The sequence below is a fragment of the Mirounga angustirostris genome, unplaced genomic scaffold, assembly GCF_029215605.1.
Source record: "Mirounga angustirostris isolate CCGP_5_RB_7025 unplaced genomic scaffold, mMirAng1.0.hap1 SCAF_9, whole genome shotgun sequence".
NCBI classification, from domain to species: Eukaryota; Metazoa; Chordata; class Mammalia; order Carnivora; family Phocidae; genus Mirounga; species Mirounga angustirostris.
In genome coordinates this window covers 78,710,450-78,724,185 of record NW_026991717.1, presented here as the reverse complement: position 1 = coordinate 78,724,185, position 13,736 = coordinate 78,710,450, and the positions used below count along the sequence as shown (strand labels likewise).

The 13,736-nt window shown below is 36.4% G+C and overlaps 1 protein-coding gene across 3 annotated transcripts in view; it reads left to right on the top strand.

Annotated features, from left to right (window-relative positions):
- The window catches only part of PRKD1 (protein kinase D1), a 317,603-nt gene that overhangs the window by 265,489 nt on the left and 38,378 nt on the right, over window positions 1–13,736 (top strand). For all 3 annotated transcript variants that reach the window (XM_045900646.3, XM_064570895.1, XM_064570894.1), the window contains exons 8-13: window positions 760–883; window positions 2,949–3,026; window positions 4,291–4,570; window positions 5,629–5,681; window positions 7,740–7,812; window positions 10,150–10,256. In XM_045900646.3, coding sequence (XP_045756602.1) covers window positions 760–883; window positions 2,949–3,026; window positions 4,291–4,570; window positions 5,629–5,681; window positions 7,740–7,812; window positions 10,150–10,256 — 715 coding nt within the window. The remainder of the gene's footprint in view (window positions 1–759; window positions 884–2,948; window positions 3,027–4,290; window positions 4,571–5,628; window positions 5,682–7,739; window positions 7,813–10,149; window positions 10,257–13,736) is intronic.

Here is a 13,736-nt window from a genome sequence, read left to right as displayed (position 1 = left end):
TAAAATGTATTCACACTTTTGTGTCCGTTTTACAAATGCTGTATTTATTGGCAAACTGAAATTGTTCATGAGTAGAGAGATAAAATAATTGGATTTTTTCCATTTAATGGCATAAAAAATATACTGGAAAATATTAGTCTTGTGACGGAACTATCTTTTGAAGGTGTACCTTTCTGTAGTATCAAAGTGGGGGGAAGTTTGGGGGGAGGTGCTTGCATATATGCATAGTGGGTAGGGAAGAAGACAAGAAGAGACAGAGACAGAAAGGAAAGGCAAAGAGATGAAGGATCCTGTGAACAATAGCTATTTAAGAGAGTTTAAATAGCAGATTCTACTTTTTATGAAATTATCCAGACTCAAATTCATGTTCTATGATATTATGCACATGATTAATATTTTGCCTGTAGTCTATGATAAGTAAGCAAATAAGCTTTTATGTGTGATTCTGAATACTGTGGCCTCAGGACACTAAGACGGTAATCTAGCTGGTGTTTCCCCAAAACTGAACACCATGCGGTTCCACCTAAAAAACTAAGGTGATTATTATCCTGCTTCAGGATTTTTAAAGTGTACCTGTGAAGTGCCTATCACTCAGAGTAATCCAGACTCTGAACCATGGTATTCTGACAGTACATTTCACCAAAAATGGGATGTGAATGTTTTTTGACTTTCCCTCTGAAATAGCTGAAATAAGGTTTTATGCAGGAAAAGATCTGTATCTAAAAACATTTCTCTCCCAAAATATTTTGACTTTTCAAGTCCATCAACAAGCAACAATATCCCGCTCATGAGAGTCGTGCAGTCTGTCAAACACACAAAGAGGAAAAGCAGCACAGTGTTGAAAGAAGGATGGATGGTCCACTACACCAGCAAGGACACCCTGGTAAGATCCACAGCCAGCCGTTTACTCTTGGCTCACTAGCTTTCATTAGAAGAGTTGCTAGTGCCTTGTCAAGACCCGCGGGATGTGTGAGTTAGCAGGAGCAAACCTCTGCTTGGGCATGGCGTAGGATCTGGTGGAACACATTAATAGTCTCTGGGTGTCAGATGTAGTTGAGCAAGCAACTGAGTTAGAAAAAAGTGTAGACAGCAATCTCAGGGAAACAAAGTCATTTACCTCTGTTACTTGAGATGATCTCCGAACAACTTGAATGTCTACCTGTCATTTTATAGCAGTCATGAAAATGACAGCATGTATTTTCAGAATGCTCCTTTGTGATTCAGAATTTAAGAAAAAAACCAAAACACTGCATTTTAGGGAGAGAAAAAAACAATGATAACTATTATATACTTTTTAAATCCTTAATTAAGTGATCACTTAACAACTGACCTATTCGGGAATACATTGATCCTGTATTTTATTAGATAAAGGACAACATATTTTAATGTTTTAAATGTAGTCTGAGGTGTTCACTACTCCAGATTTTTCTAATAGGTGATGAATGAGATTTGTGCATGTGTGAAAGAGAGAGAAAAGAAAAATCTTCGTTTTTGTTGAACTAATTGGCATTTGCTGATAAGCATCTTTCTTAGTTACTGGTAGTGTTTTCCACTCACCTCCTATCTATAGGATCCCCAACATTTCTTTAGAAAAATAGACACCCATAACCTAATTACTCTATTTATAATATCAGTCTTCTCTGCTGGAGAGAGATTTACATGACTTACTATAGGATCCAATTGAATATCATCCTCTAGTTCTTCCTAGACATGGCAGACATACAGTATTTAAAGCATATCTAATATATTTGACTGGTCTAAGATAAGTTGTGATTCAGATCAAGAATACTGCTAGGGCTTTTTGGTCTAAAAGGATGAATACACCCCCCCCCCCCACACACACACCCTAAAATTGTGGAACATATACCTAGGCTGAACAAGGACCTTATCACCAAATCATGGAAGTTTAGATCTGTAGTCAACTTAAGAGAACATAGAGTTTGGTGCATTCCCCTGACTTTGTTACGTTGATGTCATGGAGTCAGACTTGACATCCAACAAAATATTCTTTAGTTCTTTTGTAATATTCAGAATTCTTCCATCTCTAATGGAGGCCAGAATAGTTGACTGGATAAGCATGGTATTCCTTATGTTCTGAAATAACGAGTATACATAAATTCTACATCTCTTATTATCTCTTATTATATCTCTTATATCTAACCCTTTTTATTTTATTACAAACTACAAATCCACCTCTAGTTCTGCAAGCAGTCAAATAAATTTTTAAAATGGAAATGTACCTGGGGCGCCTGGGTGGCTCAGTTGGTTAAGCGACTGCCTTCGGCTCAGGTCATGATCCTGGAGTCCCGGGGTCGAGTCCCATGTCGGGCTCCTTGCTCAGCAGGGGGTCTGCTTCTCCCTCTGACCCTCCCCCCTCTCATGTGCTCTCTCTCTCTCATTCTCTCTCTCAAATAAATAAATTAAAAAAAAAATCTTAAAAAAAATAAAATGAAAAATAAAAAAATGGAAATGTACCTGAGTGGCACAGTAGGTTAAGTGTGGGTTTCGGCTCAGGTGGTGATCTCAGGGTCATGAGATCAAGCTCCTTGGGCTCCACACTCAGCAGGGAGTCTGCTTCAGTTTCTTGCTGCCCCTACCCCCTGTGTGCTCACTCTCTCTCTCTCTCAAATAAATAAATACATCTTTTAAAAAATAGAAATATTTACTATGCATGCACTAAGTGCCAGGCGCTACACTGGGTGCAAATATATTATCTCCTTTATTACTCCTAACTCTCTAATGGAGATGCAGAAACTTATCACACAATTGCTAAATAGTCATCTTTTTCTAGAGTCTAAAATTCAGTGTGAGTCTTCCTGGTCCAAAGCCCATCAGATCTTATGTCTCCATTGGGAAAATGTTTTGGTTTTATCATTCTTAGGTATTTTTTTTTAATCTTTGGTATTTTTAAAATTTTTAAAATATCCTAAATCTAATTTCTGTTTCAGCGGAAACGGCACTATTGGAGATTGGATAGCAAATGCATTACCCTCTTTCAAAATGACACCGGAAGCAGGTACTACAAGGTAAGGATGGCTCTTGCCTTAATTGGAGTCTCCTGCTCCCTCTTATCTTCTTGGGAATGTAGGGTGTTAAGAATACAAAATACGTCTAACAGACATGACAGTTTTGTGCTTGTTCCAGGAGATATTTATTATTTTTCTGTAGTTTACAGATCTGGGGGGAATCAGGTTGTGACCCCAAGTTAGTCATCTGTGAATTTCAGATTTCCCTGAGGAGTGCTTCTGGCCCCAGGAAATGGTGGTGGGGAAGAGGAAGTTTAATTGAGTATATTAGATATGTGCATTTTAACTAGAAAATTCGAAGTCCAGCAGATTAGCTACAAGAAAATTCTTGAAATCCACTACATCCAGGTTTTTTGTTCATCTATAGTCTTACAACACATTCCCCAGGGGGTTAAGAAACATTGTATGATGTCTCCATGCATTGCCAATATGCATAAGGAGCACTTTCCTCTAGAGAAAAATTTGGCAGCAGTTTCTACTTTGTCTCTCTACGTGAAATAGTACAGATGTCACATAATGTATCACCCAGTAAAACATGGTTCCAAAAGAAGTTCATAGTGAAAACAGTATATTCTTGCTCCTTCAAAATTAATGCAGCCTCAGCCATAGTTGACATGACTCACAGCGTCTACTTTACACAGCTCTAACAGAAAAAGGAAACCTCATTAAGTTTTAAATGAAAAATTTATTTTAGAAGTTATTATTTCTTAGTCACGCCATACCTCTGCATAGATAATGTGGTGATTAATTATTTTTTGCTGTCAAAATTGTCTTAAAAGCAACGGCTTTTAAAATCAATCTCTGTGGTCTACCTCACTAAAACTGTTCATTTGGCTATACTATTATATTAACATCTGTTGAATCAAATTATGTGATTCATTTTCAGTGCCTAAAAGGATAGTTAAAACTTAGCAACAGCCAGGCATACCCAAGTGCATTTCAAAAGTGTTGTGATTCTATCTCACCATTATAAAAATTAATCATTTATATTCTTAGATCTCGATGCAGGTTCAAAATCATTATACCTATTTGTACTTTTTCTTGCCACATGAACATAGTAAAAAAGTCACTTGAATTTTTCTGGCAAGAGGAGATGATAAAGTTTCCCCCAGTAAAGCTTAACAGTATTCTGTGTTTAATAAAACTATTTTACATGAACGATGGCTATTTGTAATGTCATTTGTCACATGTGCCTAGCATGAATTTTATTTGAAAGTTTATAGACTTGCGATAAACTGCAGTTAGTACACTCTTTCTTCCACAGGAAATTCCTTTATCAGAAATTTTATCTCTGGGACCAGCAAAAGCTTCAGCTTTAATTCCTAATGGAGCCAATCCTCATTGTTTTGAGATCACCACAGCCAATGTAGTGTATTACGTGGGAGAAAACGTGGTCAATCCTTCCAGCCCACCACCCAATAGCAGTGTCCTCACCAGTGGGGTTGGTGCAGATGTGGCCAGGATGTGGGAGATGGCAATTCAGCATGCCCTCATGCCCGTCATTCCCAAGGGCTCGACTGTAGGTTCAGGAACCAACTTGCACAGTGAGTCTGCTCTAGTTTTGTGTCTATAGAACAGATGAAGAGAGCCTCTTTGGGGATGACTTAGTTTATTAGAGAACATTGGGTCTCTCAAATAGAAGCTGCTACACCTACTAAGGTATCTCATTAAATGATCATATGTTATTGGTTTCTTTATTTTATATGAAAATTTGAACAAATTCATGTAAACTCTGTGTATTAGGTAATAGCAGGAATCTAGAGCTGTGGTTGGTCCTAAAAGAAGGAGTAATCTAGTCATCTTGCGTTTGATCTGGAATGCCAGTCTTGTTATTTGCAAATGTGAGTTAACATGTTTCCTCAAAACCCCCTAACATGGTACTCTGTGCAGGATACTTGGTGTGCAGAGTACTTGGAAATTCTTGATAACTGTATCCCAGAAAGAAATCTCTGTTCATTAGTAGAATGAGACAGATTTTACCAAAATGCAACTGTGATTAGGTGTTGAGGATGAATTTTAAAAAGATATTTTAGAGGAATATCTATGTAAAAATATGTAATTTTAAATTTCAAAATGGCTCTTAATAATGAAGCTTATCGGGGGGGAACCTGTTTTTCGTATTGCAATAAGTTATCTGGTGATTGATCACAACTTTTCAATTGATCTGTAAAGCAATGTACATATAAATAGGTTATATATGTTTATTTTGGTGCTAAGCATTTTACGTGAGGTCTCTTTTAATGCCTAAAACAACCCCGACAGGCGGACGTTAATGATTTGCCTGTGTTACAGGTGAGGAAATCAGGCCTTAGAGAGATTAAGTTGTCCCAACATTACCAGAGTGGTAAAGCGGCAGCCAGCATTAACCCAAGGCTTCAGAACTCCAGACTCTAAACTGACAAAATATTATTTTTCAAAGCCAAGTACAGAGTAAATCTGTAATTGTAAAAGGAAAGAAATATTCTAATGAACATTTTCCTAGAAACATTTAATTGCTGTGATTTAAAAACAGCCTGCAGCTTGATTAGTAAAGCCTGTAATCTGCTTGCTTTGATGTTACTTCTCTTACTTCTTTTGTGTATTTTTTAACATGTATTTCCAGGAGATATTTCTGTGAGTATTTCGGTATCCAATTGCCAGATTCAAGAAAATGTGGTGAGTGTGTACCTACTAATATAAAACTTGGTAATGTGATTCTTTATTGGAAAATAAGAGTATCCTAAATACACGTTTATTTATCTAACATTTTAATTTTTCAGTATTTTCTAGAAAGTAAAATAGGGTCTATTGGGATATTTTTCTTCCATAAGATTTTAAAAACATTATATTATGTGGATTTTTTAAAGTGATTTTTCTATATCCTGTAGTGTGGAGAGCTAAATACTATTATTCATCTCAGATAAACAAATATAATGCAGTGACTGATTTTTCTCACATTTGCCCACCTTGGTATTGGAATTTTAATGGTCACTATAACACAATACCAAACAAAATAAATTCTTTGAGTTGCACAAGTGACCCTTAAATTCTCATTCCTTGATTGCTACCTAGCAGTGCTGTCTTATGACAAGGAGTTGTGAACACTTTTAGAGTCACTTATGCTTATCAAGACCTCAGAAAACTTCATAAATCATTATATTTTATGGGTTCATATTCTAACGCCCTAGTCGGCTATGCCACATAACTCCATCCTTTCAACTCAGTTTTTGAAAATCATAAACATGAGATAATTTATTATATTTTGTCATGACAGGCAGCCAACATGTAATAAAGCCTTTCCTACCCCGTCCTGTGACTCAGACCTTTTGCTCTGTTTTCCCTGCTATACCTATGACTGAAAGCAAAATGTTTACAGCCTTACTTACACTTATGTGAGTTTAATTTTTAAAGAATAAAATCCATGAAACTCTGCTCATCACTAGTTATAGCTTTGCATCCTTTGCTAAATTGGCATAAAGTAAACTGAAAACCAAAGCTGAATTGAAGAGAATTAGGAAAACTTCATAGTGAAGGTTAGTTGTAGTCTTATGCTGTTAATCTTGAAATATATTTCTAAACACTTGCACATTCCTCTTGCTCTTGATCAGCCAGAGAAGACTTTGGGAAATAAAGGTAATCTATAAGCCTCTTGGAAAATTCTAGATACCTGTCAAGTCATTCCACCCTGTTCAGCCACTGTTATCCACTGAAAATTTGGGGTGGGCCATTAAGCCATATGAAAAAGATGGAGAAGCTGGGACTCAAAATACTGGAACAGTTTTAATTTGTTTTCTTGTCTCCAGACAACCTTGAACTCACTCCATGGTTACTCTGAAGGGATAACAGAATAGAGACAACTGGTAGTTGTTTTATAGGGAGGAGCACAAAGGAAAAGATAAGAGTGGGTAGGAGATGAAGAGGGTAGGGATTTGATGTAAAAGGACTCGCTTTCTGAAAGGACAAAGACTGTAAGAGTGGAGGACAGGCAGAAAATTCAGTATGATATAATAGGAATACATAAAGTGGAAAGTGGTGTTTGTGTTTTCATGAGTGTAATCATCAAATAGAGACTGTACGACATAGATTAAAATATAATGCTTTCTTTAGTAATTATTATTTCAAAGAGAGAAGACTAGACATTTGGATCTTGTGACCTCCAAAAGTGGTAAAAATAGCTACCTCACAGATGAGAGTTTCACAGTGGGTTGTCATCCTTTTGTGGTGTCTCCAACTCACAGTGATTGAGCCCCTTCAGTTTAGATTCATCTGGGTTGGATGGTTGATAAAGAAGCATCCTCACCATCCTAGCCATAAAGAGTGAAGTGATTGGAATCAGGACTTACACAGACATGTGATTGGGACCCAAGATTATTTAACCTGAAATTTCTAAATAACCATCCCCACAAGCAAATCTCTTTTTGAATACTTAGAGTAAGTAGCGTAGTATAGTTATAAGTCTTATTTCTCTCTGTTAAAACATATTTGACTGAACATTATGAAACCTCTGCTGCTTAAGAACCAAATAGTTTGCAAAAATATTACACTATTAAATTAATTGAAGAGTGTGCTTTGAGTTCTATAGTGATGCTGCACATTTCATCTAGCATTTACAATCTTATCATTTACATTAAAATATCTAATAATATTAGTAATGTATGTAATAGACATATAATTTATCAGGACTAATGTTCTGTTCTATTTCATGTTTGTTTTTCCCTGGACTTGCACCTGTAGGACATCAGCACAGTATATCAGATTTTTCCTGATGAAGTACTGGGTTCTGGGCAATTTGGAATTGTTTATGGAGGTAGGTTAGCTCACTAGTATTTTTATTAACTTGGAATTTTAGCTACGTGTATTTAGAACAGTAATATCTCCAAGAAAAATATAATAGACAAGACCTATGTGTACATATATTTGTATGTATATCTCTCTGTGTTTTACCTTTTCAGAAATTTCTCTTGAGATAGTCACTATCTGGAGAACTGGATATTTCTGTCTTGTAAGAGAAGTTTTTCTACTCCTAAAAAACTTCTTTTGCTTAACTGTTGACGGAGTCTATACACAATGCTGGTTAAATATTGGTTTATTTAGACAAACTATTGAGAAGCAAGGAAGTTATAATTCATAAATTAGTTCCATTTCCCTTTAGCATATTTGATCAGAACTCTACAAGAAATCCATTCACATAACTAGACAAATAATCTTTTAATTCTAAAATCTGTGACAATGTATTTCATAAAGGTTGTCATTTTTTAAATTTTTGAAATGAAATACTAGGTTTTTACCCTTTTCCTTATTGTCAAGCTATTTGGTGAATAACTCTGCTGTTTTAGATTCTAGCCGGTTCAATTATATTTTTCAAGTCTTTAAGAAACATTTAATACTTATACTTTACCTCCCCTATAAACTGACACCACAACTTTCAGTTCTTGGATATAATCAGTTAAAAAAAATTATCTTTTCTGTGAGGTGGGAGGGCTCTGAAATAATCACAGTGTCTCACTCATTATTGTTTATGATAGTATAATACGTGCTTTTTTAGTGGATTAAGTTATATGCTGTTCTAAAAAGTGATTTGGGCCGCACCTGGTTGACCCAGTCAGTAGAGCATGTAGTTCTTGATCTTGGGATTGTGAGTCTGAGACCCACATTGGGTGTAGAGTTTACTTTAAAAAAATAAAAAAAAATAAGAAGTAATTTTGATTCTTATAGAATGCTCAAATGCTATTTTTTTATGGGAATCCCACCGATGAGTCAGCAGACATTGTGCTTTTTGTTAATGCATAACAGTGTAACAGTGCTGCACAGAGTATTGCTCTGCAGTGTAATCATTGCTTGCAAAAAAAAAAAAAAAGTCACGCAATATAGAACATAGTAAATATAACTGCACATCCTGTAGGGGTGAGAAATGAGGGCAGAGGGATGAGCAGGTGCCAGATAATTTTAATACCCGACACTGAAGGAGCAGGCCCAAGAAGAGGCCTCCACAAGGAAACTGAAAAGTTTAGACCGGTCTCATAGGGGATGAAGCAGATGAGAACGACTATCAGAAGAGAGGTCAAGTACTCTATATCATGACAGAGGAGTGGAAACAAAAGAAGCTCTGACCCTGAAGAGAGTAGAGAGTGGAATGACTAAGTAGAATAGAGATGGCAGTGCATCCAAGAGTAAGTGATGTTAAGGAAGTAGAGAATGGGAAAACAGGACAATCTGGGAGTGAAGGAAGGAGGAGTCAGAAGGAAGTCAGCAAGAGTCTGGAAGGAGTCAGAAGGAAGAGTGAGAGTAGAGTGTAGGGGGGAAGGAACGCTGGATTTACAACAAATGTAGGTATCATGTAATTTCAGGTTTGTATGTGAAGGAAAAAACCCACATAATTAGGTCATTTTCATTTTCATACTTATTTAACACTACTCTATTCTATACCTACTACAGTATAGTAGTGTAGAAATTAAGAGCTCGAGGGTGCCCTATAGATTCCCTAAAATGTTTGTTGGGAGGCTTAAATGGGATGTAATGTATGTAAAAGGCCTGTCTTGTGATGACAATGACAGTGATGATGACGAAGGTTTTCTGAGTTTGTATAATTCTCTGGGCACTGTGTGCACCTTACATATCTTATTTCACCTGATGCTCAGAACAGCCCTACCATTGAAGATGAGGAAACTAAAACTCAGAAAGCCTAAAGTGATTTGCTCAGGGTCACAAAGCTAGTAAGTAAGAACCAAGACTTTTTATTCTTTCCCTTACGACATGCATTAGTTTATCAGGACTTTAAAATTATACTTTCTTAAGGAGAGCATTTCGCTGGTGGTATAAGATTGTTTATATTAACTAGCTCAATATCGTGTTTCTAAATCATATATTTTTATGAGAAAATATTAGGCTGGTGATATGTATAGACTTTAATGTCCCACTTTTGTTTTCTAAATTGTGGCTAATTTTATGGTACATATTTGATTTAGAATAATGGAGCTAAGAAATGAAATCTTGATGGATGTAAGTCAATGCTCATTAGAAATGTTAATGCATTCAATGAAATATTTTTGTAATTCCCAAAATTGTCCTTGTAAATTCTGGTGTTCTTTAATATAGATGATACTTAATAACATTATCCTAATATCTTCCTCTTTTTATTTTAAAGGAAAACATCGTAAAACAGGAAGAGATGTAGCTATTAAAATCATTGACAAATTAAGATTTCCAACCAAACAAGAAAGCCAGCTTCGTAATGAGGTTGCAATTCTTCAGGTACATCTTTGTTTTTCATTTGGAGTCTCTAAGATTGTCCCCCAACTTCTGCAGAACAAAGAAAAGGTCTCCAGATATCTATGGTGTAGTTTTTTTTGGAACGCTTTAAAATAACAGGAAAGGCAGCTTGAGCATCCGACTATTGCCTGGGTAGTATCTTTCCTAAGTCTGGGCAGTAGTTGTTCTCTTTTATGTACTTAATTCTGGGTTTTAATATATTATTAATGCCCATTAAATGGGTAATGTTTCAGCATTTGCTCACAGTGGACATGCTGAGACCATTTTGTTTTACATCGTAAATGACCTTGCCTTCATAAACATTCCTCCTTTATGCTGTGATAATTATATGAATTGAGTATGGAACTGTCAGCATATCAGGTACATGAGTAATGTATGCCCGAGAATCAGATCGTCTTGGTATTATTAATGTCCTTTTTGTCTCTCACTGTAAGCCTTTCCCTTCATAGTGAACATGTTACTTAACTCCTTTCATTAACAGTAATCCCTTTTTCAAGCCAGAATATGTTAGTCAAAGATATTATGTGGTATATATAATTTTTGTAACCATTAAAACTTTTTCCACAGACTGAAAGGAAATTGAGCAACTGTTTGCTAAATGTGGTCAACCTAGCTCTTCAGTCTAGACAATCAGGCCATTGATAAATGCCCGTTTTTTATATAATCACCATAATTCTGTACTTGTGCAAGCTGTTCATAATTTCTAATTCATAGCTTTATTGAATAATTTTCATTTGAATGTGGCTAACAAAACAGATTGCATTTCTTCATTTATTGTTTCATTGAACTGCCATTTATTGAGTTTCATACAATAAAAAGTTGAAAAAGATGCAATTTCTGCCCTAAAGGAGCTCATGTGCTCAGACAACCAAAAATAATGCCCGCTATACATAGAAAAATAACATAGACTTTTCTGGGACTCAGAATTTCTAAAGATGGTGTTTTTGTGCTTTTGGACAACTGTGTAACACAGAGAACTACCACAGTGTTCTATGTTTTCCTGGGGAAGATGATAACCAGGCTCTGAAGATGCCAGTTTCATAGATTCATAGCTTAGTGCTTGCTAATCAGTTACCAAAAAAGATTTTTTAGAAAATTCTTAACTTGGCAACATGGAGCTGTTAATGACGTCTGAAAACTTAGTAAATGACATCATGCCAAACCTGGCCCCTGCTCTCCCAGTCTCTACTCCCAAGTATGGTGTCCTGAAGGCAGATCCTTTGCAACATGCCAACCTCCAGACTGGCATATGTACAGAGACATTTATCCTTGCTTGCCAGACACGAGAGAGGGAAGCTTCCTGGTTAACATGGCTCTGTCATTCTACATGTTATTGCAGTGGCAGAGAGTGATCGGATCAATGTAGAAGGTCTAATTCTTTGTGTCTAGGCCCTATAATTGGCTCTCCCCAGCCTTGTCAGTAAGTATCAGCTACTGACTCTATAGTGAGGTAGAAAAATAAAATACACCTGAGCATAAACTGCCTCCCGTCTCCTCTTCTAAAAGAGTAGGCACAGTCGACAACTCAGATACAATAAAGAGACATTTGGCAAAATTTTCATTATGGTTTTCAAAAAAAAAAAGTTTGTTTAGGTTGAAAGTCAAATTCTGCCCCTTGAGCATGTGAAGAGGTTGAACAGTTCTCATATTATGGCCTGGAATCTCAAAAATCGTCATTGCTCATCCCTCATCCCCACTGTCCCTAACCATTCACTTTATTCATCAAACTCCTATTGATTGAGTACATAGCATGAGCTAAGCACCATCCTAGGTCCAGTGAATACAGTGGGGACAAGACGCATAGATCCTTGTTGTGGGTCTTTTTTTTTTTTTCTTGAAGTGGTTTTATTACAGCATGGGGACAGGTCCCATGGACAGAAAGAGCTGCCTGTTGTCGTGGGTCTTAATTTGAATCACTCAGCTGTACCTTCAGTCACATGTTTGCAACTTATTTATGTGTTGAATTTTCAATCATGTAACATGTACCATGAGTCTTCTTAAGCCTTGGCTTAATTACATGCACATGCGGGATTCAGAAGTTCATACTTTTATCATAAAGTTGCCAATTGTTTCAAAATTTCAAATATAGGGGACTCATCCTATCTCCCAACTGAAACAAATGAAAGAAAATGTTTTAACCCTTTAAGCATTGTCTGATTTATCAGCCTCTCGGGAAAGATTATAATTCAGTATTCAAAGACAGTGAAGTTCAAGCTCACCTCTTTTGAGTCTTTGCTCAAATATCATCAACTGTATAAGTACCATGCTTACCTTATTGAAAACTACAATTCACTCAAACCGCCTCCCATCCCTACCCCTGTGCCCCTCTTACTCTGATCTATGTTTTTTTCTTCCATAGCACTTATCACCTTCTGTTCTATTAAAGAATTTCATTTATTGTATTTGTTGTGTGTTTCTCTCCCCAGCCCCCTAGAATATACACATCAGGAGGGTAGATATCATTCTTTTGTTTACTGATATATCCCGAACACCAGAAATTGTTCCTGGCACGTATCAGGTGTTTAGCAAATATTTGTTGATTGAATATTTGTTGAATTAAAATTGTACAGAAACACCATCCTGTCACATAAAATGTCCTACATAGTATCTAACCAGGTAGCAGAAGTCTAGACTGCATTTGCTATTAATGGTTAATTGATTGGTTAGTTAAGAAGGATTAACTACGGTTAATGGGGTTAGTTCTTTGAAAGCCCTCATTGCCTCATTTTATATTTATCAAAAGTAAGAATTCATCTTTTTGGACCTGAAAAGACAAAGTGGTAATGGGGTTAGAGAGTGGGGGTTAGAATTCTGACTCACTAACTGATATGTTCAGAAAAAGTACCATGATTGAAGTCAACTGGATGGTGAGCAAGGTTTTCTTCTACTACTCTTGAGGAACAGAATTCCATCCCTCTGGATATAAAAGTGATTCCTAGAAGCATTTGGTATCCTCTGCCTTGTAGTCCCCTACTTAGGAAAGCTGGAGTCCTAGTTTATGGTTGTACCTGAAGTCTCACAAGTTCTGCCCTGTCCCCTTCCTCCAGATTCTCCAGAAGGGGCCGTGTGGGCTGAAGTGACTGATGGCAGAAATCCCTCCGCATGCAGCTCTTCTAGTCCTCTGGTCAATTTCTGATGTGTTTCTGTTGTTTGTAGAAAAGTACCTTTGCTTATAGAAGACTTCAGAGTTGTGTAAATATGGAATATGTGAAATAGTAGAATTCTTTCTTTGTCCATTTTCTCCTTGCTGTATAACCTAGGTCAGGGCTTTCCAAAATCTGATTCAGTCATTAGAAAACTAAGCTCTTCAGATATTTTTGAATAGTTGACAAATTAAGGCAAGTGTGAATCTTACGGCATAGTCATCCCTTACTTATATCATTTAGAATAGCCTATTTTCGTTAGATGTGAATACTTCGTTATTATTATTATGTTTCAGTGGAATGTTAATGTACATGTTAA